The sequence below is a fragment of the Sapajus apella genome, unplaced genomic scaffold (genome assembly GCF_009761245.1).
Source record: "Sapajus apella isolate SASKATOON/1434 unplaced genomic scaffold, GSC_monkey_1.0 scaffold153, whole genome shotgun sequence".
Taxonomy (NCBI): Eukaryota; Metazoa; Chordata; class Mammalia; order Primates; family Cebidae; genus Sapajus; species Sapajus apella.
This window is the reverse complement of record NW_022437093.1, coordinates 1,356,493-1,380,081: the sequence shown is the minus strand read 5'-3', so window position 1 is coordinate 1,380,081 and position 23,589 is coordinate 1,356,493. Positions and strand designations below refer to the sequence as shown.

The 23,589-nt window shown below is 45.4% G+C and overlaps 1 protein-coding gene across 10 annotated transcripts in view; it reads left to right on the top strand.

The window, feature by feature from the left end:
* The first annotated feature begins 2,495 nt into the window (after window positions 1–2,495).
* TLK2 (tousled like kinase 2) overlaps window positions 2,496–23,589 on the top strand; it is a 143,477-nt gene continuing 122,383 nt past the window's right edge. For 2 of the 10 annotated variants that reach the window (XM_032265947.1, XM_032265942.1), the window contains exons 1-2: window positions 2,496–2,585; window positions 5,607–5,692. In XM_032265947.1, the coding sequence (XP_032121838.1) occupies window positions 5,612–5,692 (81 nt within the window). In that variant the 5' untranslated portion in view covers window positions 2,496–2,585; window positions 5,607–5,611. Of the gene's footprint in view, window positions 2,586–3,601; window positions 3,762–3,926; window positions 4,085–5,606; window positions 5,693–23,589 lie in introns of those variants that run through there. The other 8 variants (XM_032265945.1, XM_032265939.1, XM_032265943.1 and 5 more) reach the window with 7 other exon arrangements.

Below are 23,589 nucleotides of genomic sequence, written 5' to 3'. Positions count from 1 at the left end.
CTCCGCCTCCTGGGTTCAAGCAACTCTCCTGCCTCAGCATCCCGTGTAGCTGAGACTGCAGGAATGCGACACCATGCCTGGCTAATTTTTGTATTTTTAGTAGAGACGAGAGTTTCACCATGTTGGCCAGGCTGGTCTGGAACTCCTGACTTCAGGTGATCGACCCACCTCAGCCTCCCAAAGTGCTGGGATTACAGGCGGAGCCACCACACCCGGCCCGATGATTTTTTTTTTTTTTTTTTTTAATTTAGTCTTGTTCTGTTGCCAGGCTGGAGTGCAGTGGGGCCATCTTGGCTAACTGCAACCTCTGCCTCCCCGGTTCAAGTAATTCTCCTGCCTCAGTCTCCAGAGTAGTTGGGATTACAGATGCCTGCCACCATGTCCAGCTAATTAAAAAAAATATTTTTAGTAGAGACAGGGCTTCCCCATGTTGGCTAGACTGGTCTTGAACTCCTGACCTCAAATGATCCCACTGCCTTGGCCTCCCAAAGTGCTAGGATTACAGGTGTGAGCCACCTCTCCTGGCCCAATAATTTTAAATAATTACTTTTATTTTATTATCATTTTTGAGACAGGGTCTCTGTTGCCCAGACTGGAGTGCAGTGGTGCCAACTTAGCTCACTGCAACCTCCACCTTCTGGGTTCAAGTGATTCTCCTGTCTTAACCTCCCAAGTAGCTGAGACTACAGGCATGTGCCACCACGCTCAGCTAATTTTCCTATTTTTAGTAGACACAGGGTTTCACTATGTTGGCCAAGCTGGTCTTGAACTCCTGGCCTTAAGTGATCCACCTGTTTTGGCCTCCCAGAGTGCTGGTATTACAGGTGTGAGCCACCACGCCCAGCCTAAATAATTACTTTAAAATACAGGATCATAGGCTGGGTGCAGGGGTTCATAAACGTAATCCTAGCACTTTGGGAGGCCGAGGCGGGCGGATCACGAGGTCAGGAGATGGAGACCATCCTGGCCAACATGGTGAAACCCTGTCTCTACTAAAATACAAAAAATTAGCCAGGCATGGTGGCGAATGCCTCTAGTCCCAGCACTCAGGAGGCTGAGGCAGGGGAATTGTTTGAATTTCACTGCACCCCGGGCTGGAATGCAGTGCCTGATCTCGGCTCACTGCACTCCAGCCCGGGGACAGAACAAGGCTGTCTCACATTAAAAAAAAAAAAAAAAGAAGATCCTCTAGCCCAAATCCATCACACTAGCAGTTGGAGAAGCTTGAAAAGGTTAGATAACAGGCCCATGCGGCTTGTCGGTGGAAAGAGCTAGGCTGTAAGACACCTCTGACTCATTGTTTTCTCTTACTAAGACTTTACACCATTAAAGATAGTGTTATTTGGTGGGGCACGGTGGCTGGTTCACGCCTGTAATCCCAGCACTTTGGGAGGCGGAAGTGGGCGGATCAACTGAGGTAAAGAATTCGAGACCAGCCTCACCAACATGGCAAAACCCTGACTCTACCAAAAAAAAAAAAAAAAAAAAAATTAGCCGGGTGTGATGGTGGGCGTTTTTAATCCCAGCTACTCGGGAGGCTGAGGCAGGGAGAACTGCTTGAACCCGGGAGGCGGAGGTTGCAGTGAGCAGAAATGGCGCCACTGCATTCCAACCTGGGCAACAAAGCGAAACTCCCTCTCAGAAAAAAATAGTAACTTTTTAAAAAGGCTGTCATTTGACGGAGTTACCGCCTTGATCACTGGCTTTTCTTTTGTGTTAGGTTGGACCAGCTCTTAGGTTCTCCTAAGAGAACCTCGCATGGTAGTCCTCCATCTTGCCCTCTTTCCCTACCCACCGCCCCCACCCCCGAGCTGCTCTCCTCTCTCCTTCCAACACTGTTCTCTTTGGGAATATGCATGTCCAACTTCCCAAGCAGTCTGGGATCCAGAGGAAGATGACTCTTGGTTTAATGGAGTTTTTCCACAGTGCTTGAATGTGCCCGAAGGATTTAGAAGCTTGGAGAACTAACAAAAAGCACGCCGCCATCCTGTGCCGTTTCGGCATGTCTGTGTTCTGTTAATATGTGGAAGAATTAACAGAAGTAATAACGAAGAAATAAGGGCAGAAACTCCACTTGGGAGTACTTGCTTAACCCTGAAAAAGTTCAAGGCTGTTGTTCAAGGTCTGAATTTTTCCCTTGAGATTCACTTGCAGTCCTTAAAGTCATCTTCAGGCATCTGATCAAGGCAGCATCCGCGGAAAATTAAAAGGTGGGTGGCTGCACTGGAGCCTGTCCTGGCTCAGGGGAGCCGGTGAAGAGGAGTGAGATTTTTTTTTTTTCCTTGACGCTGGATGATCAGAGTGGAAGCCCTCCTTGCCCACTAGGTATTTCTCATTCCTCTGGAGATATTCTGCGAAGGGCCGGCGTGTTTTCTCCATCCTGGCCCTTACCCTCAGACCCTCCTAAGTACCCGGGAGGACCATGTTTTTCCTCGGAGGTTGAAATGGAACCTCCCCCAGGGTGCCTGGGGAGAGTCCCTTGGGGGCAGCGCCCCTCCTTCCGGAGGGCAACATCCCGGCGGGGGCGGGGGCTCGGCTTTGATCCCAGGACACCCTTTTGTCCCTGGAGACCGTCTGCCAGCCAGGTACGTGGAGGAAGTGCAGCCCGCCCTCCCGGGCGCCGCACGGGGCTGGGGCGGGCCGGCGGCTCCAGGGAGTGGCGGCCGGGAGCCCGCGAACGCGGGTGGGAGCCGCCGCCTCACTAACCGGGAGCCTCCGGGAAGTCCCGACGGGGTACGCCGCTCGCACATAGGCTTAGCGTCCTCTAAACTCCATCCCCGGGCAGAGCCGCCGCACTTCTCACCCAAACTCGTGGAGCCGAGGGGTTGGGCGGGCACAGGCGCCGGCGAGCGGGATTCCGGAACTGGTGGGCCCGGACGGCCAAGCCCCTCCAGCGCCGGCCCAACAGCCCCGGGGCGGGGGCCAGTGACACAAAGGCGGTGGCGGGGCCTTCGGGCCTCCGGCCTCCGGCCGTTGCAAGACGCCCGGGTCCGCCCGACCTCCCTCGCGTCGCGGCCCGTCAGCCGGCGCCGCCCGTCGACCGCCTTCAGCCGCCCGGCGAGGCGCGGCCTCCTCCGCCGGCGCGGGGTCCCCTGGTTAACCCCTGCCCGGCAGCGCGGCCGCTGATTGGAGGAGGCGGGGCGCCGGGGCAGCGGGGACCCCCCCCCCACCTTCCTCCTCCCCTCCCCCTCCTCCCCCACTGTCGGCGCTTCCCCCACCCCCCCAGGACCCCCCCCTGCCTCCCAGCCGTGCAAATCTCGCGAGGAAACACGCGGTTTCACTAGTGTGTTTACACCGATCACTACTAATCCGGACCGAACCGATCCGGATTAAGGGGCCGGAGGCGGGTCCCGGGCACCAGCGGTTCCGACCCCCCCCGCCCTCCGCGCGGCACCCGAGTGGCCCCTAGCCGAGCGGGCCCCCACCTCCCGGCCCGGCCTGGGCCGTCCTGCGCCTCCCTTGGCCTTTGTCCGGCGCCAGGAGGCCGGTCCCGCGCCCCCCGCGGCCGCCCGGGCCCGGGCCCGCGTCGGGCGCCTGGCTCTGTACGCGAGCCCGGGGATCTGCGGCCTTCGCGGCCCCCCTCCCCCGCCCGCCCTCTCGTGGAGCCCGGCGCCGGCGGCGGCTGCCCGGGCGGGGGGTTGCGGCGCTCAGGAGAGGCCCCGGCTCCGCCCCGGGCCTGCCCAGGGGAAGAGCAGAGCGTACCGCAGCCGGGTCGGGTCGGGGCCCCTCCCGGGAGGAGCGTGGAGCGGCGGCGGCGGCAGGTGAGAGGCTGAGCCCGGGGCCGGGGAGAGCGCCGGGCCTTGGGCATTAACCGTCCCGGGGACCCCTTTGGCCTGAGGAGCCTGCGATCTGGGCCCAGCTCTGGGCCGGCTCTGGACCGCAGCTCCTGGGCGCTAAGGCGGGAGGTCCTCCCCGAGGGCTGCGGGTCGCCGAGGGGCCGGGCCGAAGATGAGGGAGGCCCAGGCGGCCCCGGCCTGATATTGGGGCCGGCGGCCGGAGGAGAGACGGGGGCGACCTGGCAGCTGGAGGCCCTGGCAGCCTCCCGAGAGCCCCCGAGAGCCGGCCCTCCCTTCCTCCGTGACAGGTGGGCCTGGAGTTGGGGAAAGTTTGGAGCCGGCGAGGGGCGCCGGGACCAGGCCCCATCGTTCCTGCTTCCCGGCTGTGGGCTGCAGGGAGGATCCCAGTCAAAGGCCCCGTTGGAATTAGACGGAGCGGCTATTTCCTTAACATGAGTTGACGTTAAACGGAATAGCCGCCCGGGCGTCATTTTCCGGGCCAGGCCTGGGGATGGAGGTTTGGGAAATGTTGCGAGAGACCTTGGGGTTTGGAAGAAACTGCAACCTCTGCCGTTCCGACCTCGATTAGGGCAGGGCGAGATGCGAGGAAGGCCACTCAGTGGAAACTCACTCTCCCAGTCTCTTTTTTTCCCCCTTCTTTTTCTTTTTGTAGAGATGCATTTCAGCCTTTCTCAGAATTTCCTAATTCCTCTCTAACCTGCACTTGCATGTGTGGGTGAAACTTTAATTTGTCACCTTTTTCATTCCCCTTTGCCCTAGGCTCTCAATCCAGGAAGGGAAATGAAACTGAAGGACTTGTAAGGGGGTTATTACTGGAGATTGTGGAGTTGTTGGATTGCAGAGGAGAATGTTCGATTAATGTTTTCAGTGACTTTAAAATCACACCAACCATTCCAACTGCTTAATAATGTGTTCGGAGGGGTTCTATGTAATGATATATGCTTCTTTTCCACTGTTAATATTAAAGAGAGGTTTTCAATGGGTCGTGCAGGAGTTGGTCTCTTGCAAAGGATGGACATGTTTGCTGAAAGTAGCCTGTGCATTAATTGGTCATGGAAGTTTAAAAATGGTGTCCTCCTGCCCCTCCCTGCTTGGAAGAAGTGCTAAAAGCAGATGTCCAGAATCAGGAGAAACCTAGTGTTCCCGGGAGTGGTCAGAAAAAGACTTTTTAAAGGGACTGTTATGGAGCTATATTAATTTCCTGAGTGAATGGAGGTGGATGGTTTTACCATGGGGTTTCTATTAAATTTAAAATAATTCCTTTTTTCATGAGCTACTGTGAGCTCTTCAGAGAAAGAAGCTGTATAATAGTGTTTTTGCAGTTATTTGTAGCTTCTGATTCATGCTATATTCTTTTGAAATTATTGTCCATTATTCATATTTTTAGTTTAAGGACTAGTTCCTGAGTGGGAAATAAATATCTGAAGGTACTTAGCTAGAGTCAAAGGCCGATAGAAGGAATTTTCTTTTTGCAGGCTAGTTCTTGTTTTGTTTTTTTCCCCCTGTGGTCAACTTTTACAGAGATTATACGAAGAGTTTGAGGGGTTTATTTTTGCTGTCAAAATCAAATCAGAAGTAGGGAAAATAAGTGACCGTCATAGAAGAGGACTTATGAGCTGCTGTAGGGCTTTTAAATGTGTTACTGTTTAATGCAGCATATAGTAGTGTACCACTTATATGCTATATTTATTTGAGGTTCACCTGTAAGTGATCATTCAGTGAAATAATTATTGTGAGTTTTGTTTTACTAAATATTGCCTCCTCACATTTTACTATTTATGGTTTCACAGCCTACTTTTTCTTTTTCAGTAGAAATGATGGAAGAATTGCATAGCCTGGACCCACGCCGGCAGGAATTATTGGAGGCCAGGTTTACTGGAGTAGGTGTTAGTAAGGTGAGTAAAATGATGATAATGAACACTATTCATATTCTAATTTAAACACATTTTTTAAATGATTAAGAGCAATTTGAGTAGACCCTTCTGATAGATTGCAGGGGAGAAGATTTGGGTCTTAATTTCAATGAACTTTTAGATCCTACCAGTTATTCCAGTAGTCATTTAGTATAGTACATTTGAAAATGTTCTATATGGGAATATATGTTTCTTCTTCCTTTCTAATAGGAGAGGTTTCTCATGGTTCTTGTTACAAGGAAACTAACAGGATGTGTGTATAGATTCTCTGCCATATTTTCTTAAAACTTGTCAGTTGTTCAGAAAGAAACTGTTAATTATAAGGCATTGCATAGTTTTGTTACATTGGACTTTGAGGGTATTTATATGGTAGAGTATTGAAAAATTGGCCTATGTGAAGTCTCCAGAGTCTTACCGGTTGTCCCCAGACTGCTTTCTTGCTCTTCTCATTCTTCCTTCTTACTTTTTATTTTTGGCATGGGAGCATAATATTGGATTAGGCCCCCATTAACAGGCAAGTGTGAAGTTAAGCAATGTTATAGTTTCCTGTGCATCCTTATGTACCCTCTAGTCCATCCCTCTGCTCTCATAGGATGATTTTAGTGCAATGTGTAAAATGTTTGATTTTAATACAGCATGTAAAGTATAATTACAGAATTTTATTTAAAAGCTTCATTGATCTAAGATCACATTTTTTGGGCTTGAGATGTGTGAATATATGAGCTTTTGATTTTTTTTTTGAGATGGAGTTTCGCTCTGTTGCCCAGGCTGGAGTGCAGTGGCACAATCTCGGCTCACTACAGCCTCTACTTCCCTAGTTCAAGTGATTCTGCCTCAGCTTCCCGAGTAGCTGGGATTACAGGCACCTATTACCATGCCCAGCTGATTTTTGTGTTTTTGGCAGAGATGCGGTTTCACCATGTTGGCCAGCATGGTCTTGAACGCCTAACCTCAGGGATCCACCTGCCTTGGCCTCCCAGGGTGCAGGGATTACAGTTGTGAGCCACCACACTGGCGGAGCTTTTGATCTTTAGCCAGTGTGATACAAGATTTCTTTCTGTGCTTTCCAAGAAATCCTGTCTCATGGTAACCTGGGTGTTAATCTCATGCTTTAGTTAGTAGCTTCTTCAAGGAGAAGGCATGTTGAGGTTTTGTTGGAAAAATGGGCTGCTTTGATGAATCTCACTGTTTTGGTGAGCTGGGATAGCTTGATAGGTGTTTGTTTGTTTGTTTGTTTGTTTGTTTTTTGAGACAGAGCCTTGCTCTGTCTCCCAGGCTGGAGTGCAGTGATGCGATCTTGATCTCACCTCCCCGCAGCCTCTGCCTCCTGGGTCAAGTGATTCTCCTGCCTCAGCCTCCCGAGTAGCTTTGATTACAGGGATGCACCACCACGCCTGGCTAATTTTTTATATTTTTAGTAGGGGGGCGGTTTCACCATGTTGGCCAGTCTGGGTCTTGAACTCCTGACCTCAAATGATCTGCCCGCCTCGTACTCCCACAGAGTTGGAATTACAGGCGTGAGCCACCATGCCCAGCCAGCTTTATAGTTTTTGTTTATTCAGCAAATACTGAGCACCTACTCTATGCTAGGCATTGTGCAAGGTGTTAGGGTTGATGCTTGAACACAGGGCCTCCATACCTGCAGTATGCAGAGAGATGATACTGTGATGAGATCTGTATTAGAGCTGTGACAAGGTGCTGTGGGAACACAGGATTTGTTACATATTAATTCTCAATTTCTTTGGCCACTTAATTTACTTTTGTGGCACTTTAAAGTGGCTGTACTCCTGGACGTTGTATATTGAAGTTACATGTACAAATGTAAACTCTCTGATCTAGGTGAAGTAGCTTCAAGTAGAAGTGAGCAATATATGTGAGTACTAAAGTGATGTCTAAATGACCTCTGATGTGTCTTTTAACTTGAAGATTGAGCATAAAGCTAATATCCAGATCTGTCTGTTTAAATGTCACCTGCCTCCCACCCTATAAGTCAGTAAGACTGTATTCAAATTTTGCATAGTTTAAGCTTACTGATCTTTGTTGTTGGGGTTGTTGTTATTCTGTTTTTAGGTTCATAATGGCTGTATCCAAGTATACTTTTGATGGAGTAGAGCATAAGTCATAGGAATGAGTGACATTCAAAATGTTGCTGTCTAGATGCAACTTAAAATCATGTGACTAAGGTGTCAGAAAACTAATACAGTAACCAATCTGTTTAATAGGAAATTCTACTTTTAACATAGAGAGTTCTCTGTACAGAAAAAGAAATTTACCTACTTCCAGTTTTTTTGTTTGTTTTCGAGAGGGTCTTACTCTCTAGCCCAGGCTGGAGTGCAGTGGTGTGATCTCGGCTCACCTTAACCTCCGCCTCCCAGTCTCAAGTGGTTCTCCTGCCTCAGCTTCCCAGGTGGCTGGGATTACAGGTGCTCGCCACTACTGGCCTGCTAATTTTTTTATTTTTAGTAGAGATGGGGTTTTACTATGTTGGCCAGGCTAGTCTTGAACTCCTGACCTCAAATGATCCACCCACCTTGGTTGGCCTCCTGAAGTGCTGGGATTCCAGGTGTGAGCCACCATGCCCAGCTTTATTTCCAGTTGTTTTATTTATTTATTTTCCTTTTTTTTTCCCCTTTTTTTTCCAGTTGTTTTTATGCCATTAGTTGTATGTTACTTTGATATTTCCAGGCATGATAAATATACTGATTACAATTAATTTGTTATTTGAGGACTAGCAGGAGAGTATTTTTTTTCCAATAACAAAGAAACTTGAAGAAAAAAGTGAATTATTCTGTAGTTTGCAGAGCTGGGAAAATCTCCATTTTGTATGACTTGTTTTTAACAGTAAGACATTGTACCTCTCAGACTATTGATTTGAAATGGGGATGTGGAGGTATAATGATACTGGGAGAAAAGGGTGCTTTTGGAAAAACTCCTCTTCCTGGCTTTGAATTCTCATTTCGGATCATTATTTCCCAATGAGAATATCATTCTGTTGATGACAGCATTCAGTTTTTCAAAGATCAAAAAAGGTTTCAGCCCCTGCAGCTCCAAATGAGAGAAGAGTGGCTTCCCTGTGATGGTGCCATCTAGTGGGACTGGTTCAGCCTCCTTGGCTGTCTCTTGAGTTTCTCCTAACTGTTCATAATATTTTCAGTACTTTTTGATGTCCATAGAAGGAAGAGTCAGTGCCACTGCGGATTCTTTCCTAGTGGACAAGAGTGTTACAGGTAGCTACAATCTTTGAACTTTCTGGTTATTGTAGACCTTCTGTTGTATAACTTCAAGTTTTTTCCACCTGCAAATTAGATAATACACTCCATTACTTAGACTAAAACAAAATGGCCAGCTTTCCACATCTATTACTTATATTTAAGTTGTTCATTACCTGTATTTAGTTTTTTCATTTTTTTTTTTTATTTCTAATTTTCTTGCAAGGTGCAATTTTTTTTTTTTTTTTTTTTGAGGCAGAGTCTCGCTCTTTCGCTAGGCTGGAGTGCAGTGGCGCGATCCCGGCTCACTGCAACTTCCGTTTTCCGGTTTCAAGCAATTCTCCTGCCTCAGCCTCTGGAGTAGCTGGGACAGCAGGCACGCACCACCACGCCTGGCTAATTTTTTGTACTTTTAGAGAGATGGGGTTTCACCATGTTGGCCAGCATGGTCTCGGTCTCTTGACGTCGTGATCCGCCTGCCTCGGCCTCCCAAAGTGCTGGGATTACAGGCGTGAGCCACTGTGCCCAGCCATGGTGCAAATTTTTAATTTTCTTGCATAGTGTGTTTATATGTACTTAGTTTCTTGATTAGCATATTCACTTCATTATAATGATAAACCAAAAATCATTTGTTTTGGGCTTTGGGATGCACTATTTGGCTTTTAAAAAATGAATGTTTTCTGTTATTCATGAATTGATGAGAGGGGGAAGTAGCATAATGTGCACTAAAACGTCTGTAGTGGGCTCCCCGAGTCTAGCTGCCCCTTTTTAGGAGGACCTGGAGCCATCCTGTTAGTAGTTTTGAGGTGATAAGGTTAACTGTTACATCTTGTTGACCTGACATGTGAGATGTCCTACCTCATTTTTAAGATCGCTTCCTAAGCACAAGATAATTTACTGCTAGTAATATGAAACTGACTGTATCTTGAATTCATATGTTTCCAATCAACCTGTTGCAATTATATTCCACATACTGCTTCCTTTTGACAGTTTAAGTACAGTTAGTCTCAGCAGTTCTGGAGACCATGTAAAGTAGGTAGAATTTCACCCTTGCATGCATTCTTACTTGTACCTAGTTGAATATCAATGCTAATATAGTGGCAAATACTTATAATACTATGTGCCAGGTACTGTTACAAAAGTACCACAAAAGCAATAAGAAGTGACTTTAGATCTTTTATAACAGGGATAATGGTTAACAAATCTTTTTTTTTTTTTTTTTTTTTTTAAGATGGGGTTTCACCATGATGGCCAGGCTGGTCTTGAACTCCTGACCTCAGGTGATGCACCCACGTCGGCCTCCCAAAGTGCTAGGATTACAGGCTTGAGCCACTGCGCCCAGACCTGGTTAACAAATCTGTATGTAATCAACTCACTGGATTCTCCATTCTCTCTTCATAAGCCATACTGACTGATGCCCATCACATTGCTCCCACCAGTTGAATTATAGCCATGCCAAGGATCATTTTATGATAACTTACACTTGTGTTGTAATTATTAAGTTTAATACACAATTGCATAAACCAATGAAGTATGATTGCAGGCCGGGCTCGGTGGCCCACTCCTGTAATCCCAGCACTTTGGGAGGCTGAGTTGGGCAGATCACAAGGTGAGGAGATTGAGACCATCCTAGCCAACGTGGTGAAACCCTATCTCTACTAAAAATACAAAAAATGGGTCTGGGCATGGTGGCTCATGCCTATAATCCCAGCACTTTGGGAGTCTGAGGCGGGCAGATCATCTGAGGTTGGGAGTTCCAGACCAGCGTGACTAACATGGAAATACCCCATCTCTACTAAAAATACAGAAAAAGGAAAATAAATAAGAATACAAAAAATTGGCTGGGCATGGTGGCACATGCCTGTAATCCCAGCTACTCAGAGGCTGAGACAGAAGAATTGCTTGAACCAGGGAGTTGGAGGTTGTAGTGAGTGGGGATTGTGCCACTGCACTTCAGCCTGAGCGATAAAGCGAAATGCTGTCTAAAAAAAAAAAAAAGAAAAGAAAAGAAAAAAAGAAATGTGATTGCAAAATGAAAAAGTCAGTAAGGAGATATCTATAAAAACTTATGATTTTTTAAAAATATCTGCAGAATTCTTTTTTTATTTTTTTGAGCCTGAGTTTTGCTCTTGTTGCCCAGGCTGGAGTGTAATGGCATGATCTCGGCTCACTGCAGACTCTGCCTCCCAGGTTCAAGTGATTCTCCTGCCTCAGCCTCCTGAGTTAGCTGGGATTACAGGCATGCACCACCATGCCCAGCTAATTTTGTATTTTTAGTAGAGTTGAGGTTTCTCCATGTTGGTCAGGCTGATCTTGAACTCCCAACCTCAGGTGATTTGCCCTCCTCAGCCTCCCACAGCATTGAGATTACAGGCGTGAGCCACTGTGCCCAGCTTTATTTTTGTTTTTTTGATATGGAGTCTGGCTCTTTTGCCCAGGCTGGAGTGCAGTGGCGCCATCCAGGCTCCCTGCAACCTCCACCTCCCAGGTTCAAGCAATTCTCCTTATGTCTTCCTCCCAAGAAGCTGGGATTATAGGCGCCTGCCACCACGCCCAACTAATTTGTGTGTTTTTAGTAGAGATGGGTTTCGCCATGTTGGCCAGTCTGGTCTTGAACTCCTGATCTCAGGTGATCTGCCTGCCTTGGCCTCCCAGAGTGCTGGGATTATAGGCATGAGCCACCGCACCTGGCCCATTAGGCTCTTTTAAAAATTTTTAGTCCATTGCCATTCTGTTGAAGGTAATCTATGTTTTACCTGCCAATTTTCAAGATTTTCTCTTTGTCTTTGATTTTCTATACTCTGATGTGGGGATGGGAGATATTTCTAAGTTGGATTACTTTCATGTAGTCTGCTTAGGGTTCCTTGGACTTCTCAAATCTGTAGATTGCTATTATTTTATGAAGCGATTCTCCCGCCTCAGACTCCTGAGTAGCTGGCACTACAGGTGCATGCCACCACACTTGTCTAATTTTTGTATTTTTAGTAATAACGAGATTTCACCATGTTAACCAGGCTGATCTCAAACTACTGACGTCAAGTGATCTGCCTCCTTTGGCATCCTAAAGTGCTGGGATTACAGGTATGAGCCACCGCACCTGACCAGTTATAGAATATTCTCAGCCGTTACCTTGTCACATATTGCTTCTGTCTTCTCTGGCATGCTAAACATATACCAGACCTTCTCACTGTGTTTTCTCTGTCTTTTGCCCTGTCTCTTGTATTGCTTGTCTTTTTGTTTTCTTATCTAAATAGTAGTTTCTTGTGACTTATCTTCCACTTCATTAATTTTCTTTTTAAATTTGCCTAATCTACATAAACCTCCATGTTGAAATTTTATAAGAGCAGAGTTGCTTTTATCCTGAGGGTGTAGCCCATGGGTCTTCTAATGTATGGGGTGGCTTTCTCACACTCCCCTCATTGGGCAGGGCCTGGGCTTTGACTTTCTTCTCTCCTTATACTCCCAGGTCTCTTAAATTATAGCTTAATTTCATAGATTTTTCTTTAGAATTTAATCTACAAATGACTTCAAATTGAAATAATTTTTTATTTTTAAATTTTAACTTTTAGCGACAGTATTTCATCCCCAGGTTGGCCTCGAACTCCTGGACTCAAGTGATTCTCCCACCTCATCCTCCTAAGTAGCTGAGACTACGGGCATATGCCACTGCAGCCAGTAGAAGTGATTTATTTTTGAGTTCTGGTCTATGTCTCTGGATTCTTGGCTTCTTATGGATGTAATTCTTTATTTCATTGTTTTGCAGTCAATAATATAAAACTAACAGTGTGTGTGAACTCTTGTGTAACTGTCAAGGTTTACCTCCTTGTGACTTTCACTGATCATCTGCTTCTTTCATTCCTGCCTCTATGTGGTCAGCATTGGCATTGTCTTCACTCTTAGCCTTTATTTTATTTCTTCTGTATTTTATTTCTTCTGTTTATTTCTTCTGTTCTTCTTTTTTTTTTTTTAATATTATTTTTTTTTGAAACATTTTTTTTTATTGCATTTTATGTTTTGGGGTACATGTGAAGAACATGCAAGATTGTGGCATAGGTACACACGTGGCAGTGTGATTTGCTGCCTTCCTCCCCTTCACCTATATCTGGCATTTCTCCCCATGCTCTCTCTCCCCAACTCCCCATCCCCCACTGTCCCTCCCCTATTTCCCCCCAACAGACCCCAGTGTGTAGTGCCCCCTCCCTGTGTCCATGTGTTCTCATTGTTCAATACCCGCCGATGAGTGAGAACATACGGTGTTTGATTTTCTGTTCTTGTGTCAGTTTGCTGAGAATGATGGTTTCCAGGTTCATCCATGTCCCTACAAAGGACATGAACTCATCGTTTTTGATGGCTGCATAATATTCCATGGTGTATATGTGCCACATTTTCCCTGTCCAGCCTATCATCGATGGGCATTTGGGTTGGTTCCAGGTCTTTGCTATTGTAAACAGTGCTGCAATGAACATTCGTGTGCATGTGTCCTTACAGTAGAACGATTTATTATCCTTTGGATATATACCCAGTAATGGGATTGCTGGGTTCTGTGTTTACTTTTAGTTAAATTCAGATTAAATGGAAAGATTTCTTAAAATTAATTAATTAATTTTTTTGAGATGGAGTCTCACTCTGTTGCCCAGGCTGGAGTTCAGTGGCATGATCTTGGGTCACTGCAACCTCCACCTCCCAGGTTCAAGTGATACTCCTGCCTCAGCCTCCTGATATAGGTGCACGCCATCACACCTGGGTAGTAATTTTTGTATTTTTAGTAGAGACGGGGTTTCACCATGTTGCTTAGGTTCTCAAACTCCTAACCTTGTGATCCACCCTCTTCAGCCTCCCAGTGCTAGGATTACAGGCGTGAGCCACCATGCCCGGCCTAAAATTTTAATTTTAAGAAAGGCCATGAGAGGGAAAACAAATAAGGTCCATTATCAGTGATTTCTTATTTCAAAACCTGGGTCTAGGGATAATTTGGCTTAGTTCTATTCTAGTCTTCCTCTCTACCTTGCCTGGGTCTCAAATTGTCAGGTTTCTCCTGGTGGTATGTTTCACTTGATCCTGGCTACTACTAGATGATGGGATTAGTTTAGAATGTACTTCCTAGTATGTTGACCACAGTTAGCTAAGTACTCTTTTTTTTTTTTTTTTTTTTTTTTGTAGACAGAGTCTTACTCCATCACCCAGGCTGGAGGACAGTGGCGCTATTTCACCCCACTGCGGCCTCCGTCTCCCAGGTTCCAGTGATTCTCCTGCCTCAGCCTCCTGAGTAGCTGAGATTATAGGCACCCACCACCACACCCAGCTAATTTTTGTGTTTTTAGTAGAGACAGCGTTTCACCACATTGGCTAGGCTGGTCTCGAACTCCTGACTTCAAGTGATCTGCCCACCTTGGCCTCCCAAAGTGCTGGGATTACAGGCGTGAGCCACTTTGCCCAGTCAGCTAAGTACCCTTAAACAATTCTCTCTCTCTTTTTTTCTTCAATTTGCTTTAGTCTAAACTTAAACCGTTCCCTTTGACGTCTCACAGTACAGATGCCCTATTTCCCTAATCTGGAAGACTTGGCTCTTAATCTTTAGTCACATCTTTTTAATCATTCCTGGAGTACTCAATGACTTTAACCTGCTGGAGTGTTCACCTTCTTATCTCTCTTTCTGTTTGGTTATTTTAGGGGTCGCCTTTTAGATTAGTGTGAGGTCACAGAGCTTCTGTGATGGGGTCATGTGTGCTGGTGCAGCTTGTTCCTGGTCAGTTTTTTCACCATGAGCCTGAAAGTCTATCAAGGTGACAGACTTATTTCATAATTTGACTCCTCTTGCTTTTTTTTTTTAATTTTTACTTTTTCACTTAATTTTAAAAGTAAGAGACAGGGTTTCTCCATGTTGCCCAGGCTGGTCTCAAATTCTTGAGCTCAAGCAATCCTCCTGCCTTGGCCTCCCCATCTCACCTGGCAACATTTACCCTTTTATTCATTTTTTTTTTTTTAAAAGACAGGGTTTCACCATGTTGGCCAGCCTGATCTTGAACTCCTGACCTCAGGTGATCCGCCTGCCTTGGCCTCCCAAAGTGCTGAGATTACAGGCGTGAGCCACCATGCCTGGCCCCCTTTTATTCATCTTTATAAGTATGGTGGCATTAAGTCATTGTTGTACAACTGTCACCACCATCCATCTCCAGAACTTTTTCATCTTCCCAAATCAAAACTCCATGCCCATTAAGTAATAACTCCCAATAGCTCCCCATTCCCCACCTTTCTCCCCAGCCCCTGGCAACTACCATTCTGTTTTTCCATCTCTATAAATTTGAGTACTCTAGGTACTAACGTGAATGAAATCATATAGTATTTGTCCTTTTGCCTGGCTTGTTTCACTTAGCATACTGTCTTCAAGTTCTATCTGTGTTGTAGTATATGACTGAATTTCATTTCCTTCCTTTTTAAGGCTGAGTAATATTGCATTGTATGTGTATAACATCTTGTTTATTCATTCATCTGTCGATGGACCCCTGGGTTACTTTTACCATTTGACTATTGTGCATAGTGCTATGAAAAAACAAATACTGCTGTAATGAAAATGGCTGTACTCTGGCAGTCCCTGCTCTGAATTCTTGTGGCTACATACTGAGAAGTCTAATTGTTGGATCATATTAAACTGTACCCTTTTAAAATTTTTATTTTATTTATTTATTTATTTTTATACTCTTTTTTTTTTTTTTTTTTTTTTGGGACGGAGTTTCGCTCTTGTTACCCAGGCTGGAGTGCAATGGCGCGATCTCGGCTCACCGCAACCTCCGCCTCCTGGGTTCAGGCAATTCTCCTGCCTCAGCCTCCTGAGTAGCTGGGATTACAGGCACGCACCACCATGCCCAGCTAATTTTTTGTAGTTTTAGTAGAGACGGGGTTTCACCATGTTGACCAGAATGGTCTTGATCTCTTGACCTCGTGATCCACCTGCCTTGGCCTCCGAAAGTGCTGGGATTACAGGCTTGAGCCACCGCGCCCGGCCTATTTATTTTTTTTTAAAGATGGGGTTTCACCATGTTGGTCAGGCTGGTCATGAACTTCCAACCTCAGGTGATCTGCCTGCCTTGGCCTCCAAAGTGCTTGGATTACAGGCATGAGCCACCACGCCGGGCCCTGTACCCTTTTTTTTGACCCCCTCTTTGGCCTTATTAACCTCCTCTGAGGGACAGCCAGAAAATGGTGGTTCTTTTAATTCACATTTTACAATAGCCTTGGAAGTCTTAGAAATTCTGTTAACATATGCAGATGAACTAGTAATCATAGTCAAATTGCAATTATTGCAAATAGTATTATTGGCCCAGTAAGTAAGAACTAAGCTACCATGTAACTTGGCAAGTTACATGGGATAGCCTTTTATGTTAGTCAAATGATAGGATACTTTTAGAATATCACGGCCGGGCGTGGTGGCTCACGCCTGTAATCCAAGCACTTTGGAGGACGAGGTGGGCAGATCACCTGAGGTCGGGAGTTCAAAACCAGCCTGACCAACATGGTGAAACCCCGACTTAAAAAAGAAAAAGAAAAAGAAAAAAAAAATAGAATATCACACATTTGCTAATGTGCTATCCAGATTTGCTGTACTAGAATTTTCCTGTATTTTATTTTGTTTTGTTTTTGAGGCAGGGTCTCACTCTCTTGCCCAGGCTGGAGTGCAGTGGTGCGATCTCAGCTCACTGTAACCTCCGCCTCCTGGGTTCAAGTGATTCTTCTCTCTCAGCCTCTTAAGTAGCTGGGACTACAGGTGGGTGCCATCATTCGCAGCTAATTTTTGTATTTTTAGTAGAGGTGGGGTTTCACCATGCTGGCCAGACTGGTCTCGGACTCCTGACCTCAAGTGATCCACCCACTTTGGCCTCACAAAATGCTGGGATTACAGGCATGAGCCACTGTACATGGCTAGAATTTTAGTTTGAAATTGATAATTGAATTTTATTTTTTTAAAAATTTTCTTGCAAGGGGAATTTTATTGATGGCTCTAGTTTATTCCCTCCCAAAAGATCAACTGCATGCAACCAGGTTAAGGGAACACAACCTCATAATTTTCTTGTCTTCATAATAAAAGATCATGCTTATTACTGGATCACCTGTCCTCTTCTCTTGTTATCTCCTCCCAAGTCAGCTGCTTGAGACCCTTAACAGCTAGCATTCTCTGAGATCTGCAGCTGGGCTCAACACACTCAAGCCTCAGCCCAATCTTCTTTGTAGTTTTAACCTTTTCTGGAAAATCGGCTTAGTCCGCTCACCATAGCCACTCTGCTCCCTGTCATAACACTGCTTTCCCTGGGTATACAGAGAATCCTTGCCCTTCTGGCACTGTTTCACTTTGTGGGGTTGGTGTTTAACAACTGGACTAACTATAGAAAGTCCAGTGGGTTTTATGAATGTTCACCATGTTTGTTGGGGTGCTGTTGGCACAGAAATAAATGAATTCTATTTTAAATTTTATGTTAACTTGAGTATAGGCCAGCACTTTGGGAGGCCGAGGCAGGTGGATTGTTTGAGCTTAGGAGTTGTAGACCAGCCTGGGCAATGTGGCAAGACCTCCCCATCTACTAAAGTTGCAAAGAAATAGCTGGACATGGTGGTGCACACTTGCGGTCCCAGCTACTGAAGAGGCTGAGGAGAAGGATCGCTTGAGCCCAGGGAACAGAGGTAGCAGTGAGCCGAGTTCACCATCGCACTCCAGCCTAGGTGACGAGACTCTGTCTCAAAAAAAAAAAGAGTATAGCCTTAAATAGTATTAGATCAGTCCTGTGAAGACAGATAATGTTACCTACGTAAAGATAATAAGGTGCTGGTTTCTAACTGTAATGGATGTGAGCTGTATGACTGATAGATAACTTTGCTTCTACAAAGGGTGTATGTGTGATTTTTATTACATAAACTGCTGCCAGAGTTGATGATCACTTAGTTCCTGTTTTACCTGACTGTAGAGGACTACTAAGGATCAATTGTGGAATTAAAATATAATCTGAAGGTCCAGCTGATCTCAGGATCCTCCAATTCAGGGTATCTCCTGTTGTTAACTTCAGCAGCCAGACTTAATGTTCAAATTTAGCAGTAGTTACTAGCATCAAGCGAATGTATCCATTCTCCCATTATGTTAACAGTTGACCAGATAGAACAAAACACAAAATATTCAGTCATTTTCTTTTGAAAAGCTATTTGACCGGCTTGTGTCTGGATAAGATGAAGGAAAAGAGACATAATACATAATATCTGTATCAAAAAAACATTTTTTTTCTGAGATGGAATCTTGCTCCCTTGCCCAGGCTAGAGTGCAGTGGCTTGATCTCAGCTCATTGCAAACTCTGCCTCCCAGCTTCAAGCGATTCTCGTGCCTCAGCCTCTCCAGTAGCTGGGACTATAGGTGTGCACCACCATGCCCAGCTATTTTTTTGTATTTTAGTAGAGATGGGGTTTCTCCCCATCTCTGCTATATCCTTGGCAAGGATGGTCTCAAACTTCTGACCTCAGGTGATTCACCTTCCTCTGCCTCCCAAAGTGCCGTGATTACAGGTGTAAACCACCGTACCCGGCTTATTTTTTGTATTTTTAGTAGAAACAGTGTTTCACCGTGTTGGCCAGGCTGGTCTCAAAGTCCTGTCCTCAGGTGATCTGCCTGCCTTGGCCTCCCACAGCGCTGGGATTACACAAATGAGCCACTGTGCCTGGCCTGTGTCAAAATCTTAGTGCCCAAATTTTGCAGCAGTTGAGTTCAACCAACTTTTATCATGTGTATACTGTATTTAAGTTGTTAGGGGAATTTAAAAAAAAATCAACCATGCTCGGTGGCTCATGCCTGTCATCCTAGCACTTTGGGAGGTGGAGGCAAGTGGATCACAAGGTCAGGAGATCAAGACCATCCTGGCTAACACAGTGAAACCCCATTTCTTCTAAAAATATAAAAAACTAGCCAGACATGGTGTGGCATAGGTCTGTAGTCCCAGCTACTTGGGAGGCTGAGACAGGAGAATCACTTGAATCCAGGAGGCAGAGGTTGCAGTGAGCTGAGATTGCGCCACTGCACTCCAGCCTGGGCGACAGAGTGAGACTCCATCTTAAAAAAAACCAAAAAACAAAAAACAGATGTACTATGTCCTTTTTTTTTTTTTTTTTTTTTTTTTTTTGAGACAAGGTCTTTGCTACCTGGGCTGGAGTGCAGTGGCACGATCATGGCTCACTGAAGTCTTGACCTCCCAGGTTCAGATGATCCTCCTACTTCAGCCTCCCATAGATGGGACTACAGATGCACAGCACCACCACCCCCACCTAATTTTTTTTTTTTTTTCTTTTTGAGACAAAGTCTTGACTTTGTCTCGCAGGCTGGAGTGCAGTGGTGCAATGCTGGCTTACTGTAACCTCCACCTCCCAGGTTCAAGCGATTCTCGTGCCTCAGCCTCCCAAGTAGCTGGGGCTACAGGCATGCGTCACTGTATTTGGCTGATTTTTGTATTTTCCGTAGAGATAGGGTTTCACTATGTTGGCCAGGCTGATCTCAAACTCCTGACCTTAAGGGATCTGCCCGCCTTGGCCTCCCAAAGTGCTGGGATTACAGGTGTGAGCCACTGTGCCCAGCCAGTATTTTTGATAGAGAAGGGGTTTTACCAAGTTGCCCAGGCTGGTCTTTAACTCCTCGGCTCAAGTGATCCTCCCTCCTCGGCCTCCCAAAGTGCTGGAATTACAGGTGTGAGCCACCATGCTTGACCCACAAAATTTTTTTATAGACACAGGATCTCACTGTGTTGACCAAATTAGTCTTCAACTCTTGGGATCAAGTGATCCTTCTGCCTTGGTTTCCCAGTGTGCTGGGATTACAGGTGCACCACCTTGCCCTGCCATTTTTGTATTTTTAGTAGAAACGGGGTTTCGCCATGTTGGTTAGGTGGTCTTCCCTAGAGACAAAAGTTTCTTTTATTTGAGAGATATATCTGCAAATACATATGTATATTAAATCCTTCCATTTTTAAAAAATGCAACTATATTATATACACTATTGTGCATTTTGCTACTTGTGCTTAAGATATTTCAGGAATTGCTTTATATTCATACATATAGAGCTTCTTTGTTCTTTTTTTCAAGGCTGCTTTGTATTTCATTGTATGGCTGAACTGCTTCCTGTTGATGAACACTTAGATGGACAGCAGTGTTTCGTTCATATAAATAGTGCTGTAGCAAATAATCTTGTACAGAATGTCATTTAACATACATTCAGATATGTTTACAGGATAAATCCCTACAAATGGAATTGCTGTTTTCAAGGATATATGCATTTGTGATTTTAGTAGATATAGCCACATTCTTCTCCATGGAGAGGAGGAATTTGTCTCCCATTGTCAAGTATGGCAAGGGGTGGACAGTCATCAGCGTTCTTGAACTCTGTAAAATGATAGGTAAATATTCGTATGTATACATATATAGATGTATATTTTTCTTTGGAAAGAGTCCATGGTTGTATTACATTCTTAAAAAGTTATTTGGCCGGTCGTGGTGGCTCACTCCTATAATCCCAGCACTTTGGGCGGCTGAGGCAGGAGGATCATTGAGCCCAGGAGTTCGAGACCAGCCTGGGCAACGTGCTGAAACCCCATCTCTACAAAAAGTACAAACAATTAGCTGCATATGGTGGCATGTGGCTATAGTCCCATCTGTCTGAGAGGCTGAAGTGAGAGGATCACCTCAGCCTTGGAAGTTGAGGTCAAGGCTGCAGTGAGTTGTAAATTTTTTTTTTTTTTTTTTGAGACGGAGTTTCGCTCTTGTTACCCAGGCTGGAGTGCAATGGCACGATCTCGGCTCACCGCAACCTCCGCCTCCCGGGTTCAGGCAATTCTCCTGCCTCAGCCTCCTGAGTAGCTGGCATTACAGGCACGCACCACCATGCCCGGCTAATTTTTTGTATTTTCAGTAGAGACGGGGTTTCACCATGTTGACCAGGATGGTCTCGAGCTCTTGACCTCGTGATCCACCCGCCTCGGCCTCCCAAAGTGCTGGGATTACAGGCTTGAGCCACCGTGCCCGGCCCAATTTTTTTTTTTTTTTTTTTTAAGACGGGGTTTCACCATGTTGGTCAGGCTGGTCTTGAACTCCCGACCTCAGGTGATCTCCCTGCCTTGGCCTCCAAAGTGCTTGGATTACAGGCGTGAGCCACCACGCCCAGCCTGCAGTGAGTTGTATTTGCACTACTACACTCCAGCCTGGGTGCCAGAGTGAAACTCTATCTCAAAAAAGAAAAAAAAAAAAATCCTGAATTAAGCATATTGCTTTGTTTTCTCTACACAGTATTTCTCTTACAGGAAGTATCTGAGCAGAGGCTGTGTACCTAATTATTAGAGGTGTTGTGTGGAGAGTCATTGTGGAAGAGACTGGATTAAATCTAATTCCCAACCTTTTACTATTATTCCTTCCACTCTTGAGACCATATTTTAAAAGACTCCCCTCCACCCCCCGTTATTAGACTGAATTTATTAAGCAATACTTTATTTCTCCAGTTTTATTAATCAGCTTTAGAGTAGTTTGTGGTAAGTTTTACTACAGGGAGTTGAAATCCTTTCATCTATTTGGAATTGGTAAAAGTTGAGCTAAAGTCAAGTCAATCTGACATTTTATTTTATATTTCATTTTATATATTTTTAAGACGGGGTTTTGCTTTTGTTGCCCAGGCTGGAGTGCTCACTGCAACCTACGCCTCTCAGGTTCAAGCAATTCTGCTGCCTGAGCGTCCTGAGTAGCTGGGATTACAGCTGTGTACCACCATGCCCAGCTAATTTTTTATATTTTTAGTAGAGACGGGGTTTCATCATGTTGGCCGGGCTGGTCTTGAACTCCTTACCTCAGGTGATCCACCTGCCTGGCCTCCCAAAGTGCTGGGATTACAGGCCTGAGCCATTGCGCTTGGCCCAATCTGACATTTTAACTAGACTGTGTAGGTGAAAAATAATTCAGAGACCCTCATTATCTCTTGGACTTACTGAAGATGTGAAGAACAAACCTTTATACCTGATAATGTCTATATTTCTTTTGAATTCTCTCTGTGTAAAATATATTCTGAGGTTTAAATGAGGGGTCACATTAAATTCTGCAAGTACTGTTGCAAGTAAAATTTCACCATAGCAGATTATGTAGGGCTTTCAGATTTGGGATAAGTTGCATTTCCTAGTTTATAGGTCCTAGAGAGAAAACAATAGCACCATGTAATGAATTAGAAAGTTAAAAGATTGGCCGGGCGCGGTGGCTCAAGCCTGTAATCCCAGCACTTTCGGAGGCCAAGGCAGGTGGATCACGAGGTCAAGAGATCGAGACCATCCTGGTCAACATGGTGAAACCCCGTCTCTACTAAAAATACAAAAATTGGCCGGGCATGGTGGTGTGCGCCTATAGTCCCAGCTACTTAGGAGGCTGAGATGGGAGAATCGCTTGAACCTGGGAGGCGGACATTGCAGGAGCCGAGATTGCGCCACTACACTCCAGCCTGGGTGACAGATTGAGAGTCTGTCTCAAAAAACATGAAAATAAAAATAAAAAAGACGAGATTTTGCCACGTTGCCCTGGCTGGTCTTGAACTCATGGGCTTAAGTGATTCGTCTGCCTCAGCCTCCCAGAGTATTGGAATAACAGGTGTGAGCCACCACACCCAGCCTATTTTTTTACGTACTAATAATGCTCAATAAGGAAAAACAAAAAAAAAATTGTTACATACTCTGGGCCAGAACTCAGGGAGCCATTTGTTGTGTAGCAGTATTTGTTGGCCGGGCACAGTGTCTCATGCCTGTCTCATGCCTGTAATCCTAGCATTTGGGAGGCTGAGATGGGCGGATTGCCTGAACTCAGGAATTCGAGACCAGCCTGGGCAACATGGTGAAACGCTGTCTCTACTAAAAATACAAAAAAATTGCTGGACACAGTGACTCATGCCTGTAATCCCATCATTTTGGGAGGCCGAGGTGGGCGGATCACAAGGTCAGGAGTTCAAGACCAGCCTGACCAGTATGGCAAAACTCTGACTCTACTAAAAATACAAAAATTAGATGGGCGCGGTAGTCCCAGCTTGCGCCTGTAGTCCCAGCTACTTGGGAGGCTGAGGCAGAAGAATCACTTGAACTCAGGAGGCAGAGGTTACAGTGAGTGGAGATCACGCCCCTGCACTCCAGCCTGGGCAATGAAGTGAGACACCATCTCAAAAGAAAAACAAAAAAAAATTAGCTGACCATAGTGGTGCAGGCCTGTAATCCCAGCTACTTGGGAGGCTGAGGCACTAGAATTGCTTGAACCCAGGAGGCAGAGGTTGCAGTAGGCTGGGATCACATAACTGCACTCCAGCCTGGGTGACAGAGTAAATCTGTCTTAAAAAGGAAAAAGAATTATTCGTTGTGAAAAACTTACTTGAACAAGTTCTCCAAAGTTTTGTTTGCTTCTAAACTAAAAGATTAGAACAAAATTCTTATTATGGGCCATTCTTACAGAACTTTTTAGAGCGCCATTTGCTATAATGGGATTCTGCTTTCACTAGCAAACCTTTTATTACAATCAATTTCCAATATCTGATCTTTGCTGTTGTTATTATTTTTTATTTTTTTTGAGACGGAGTTTCGCTCTTGTTACCCAGGCTGGAGTGCAATGGCGCGATCTCGGCTCACCGCAACCTCCGCCTCC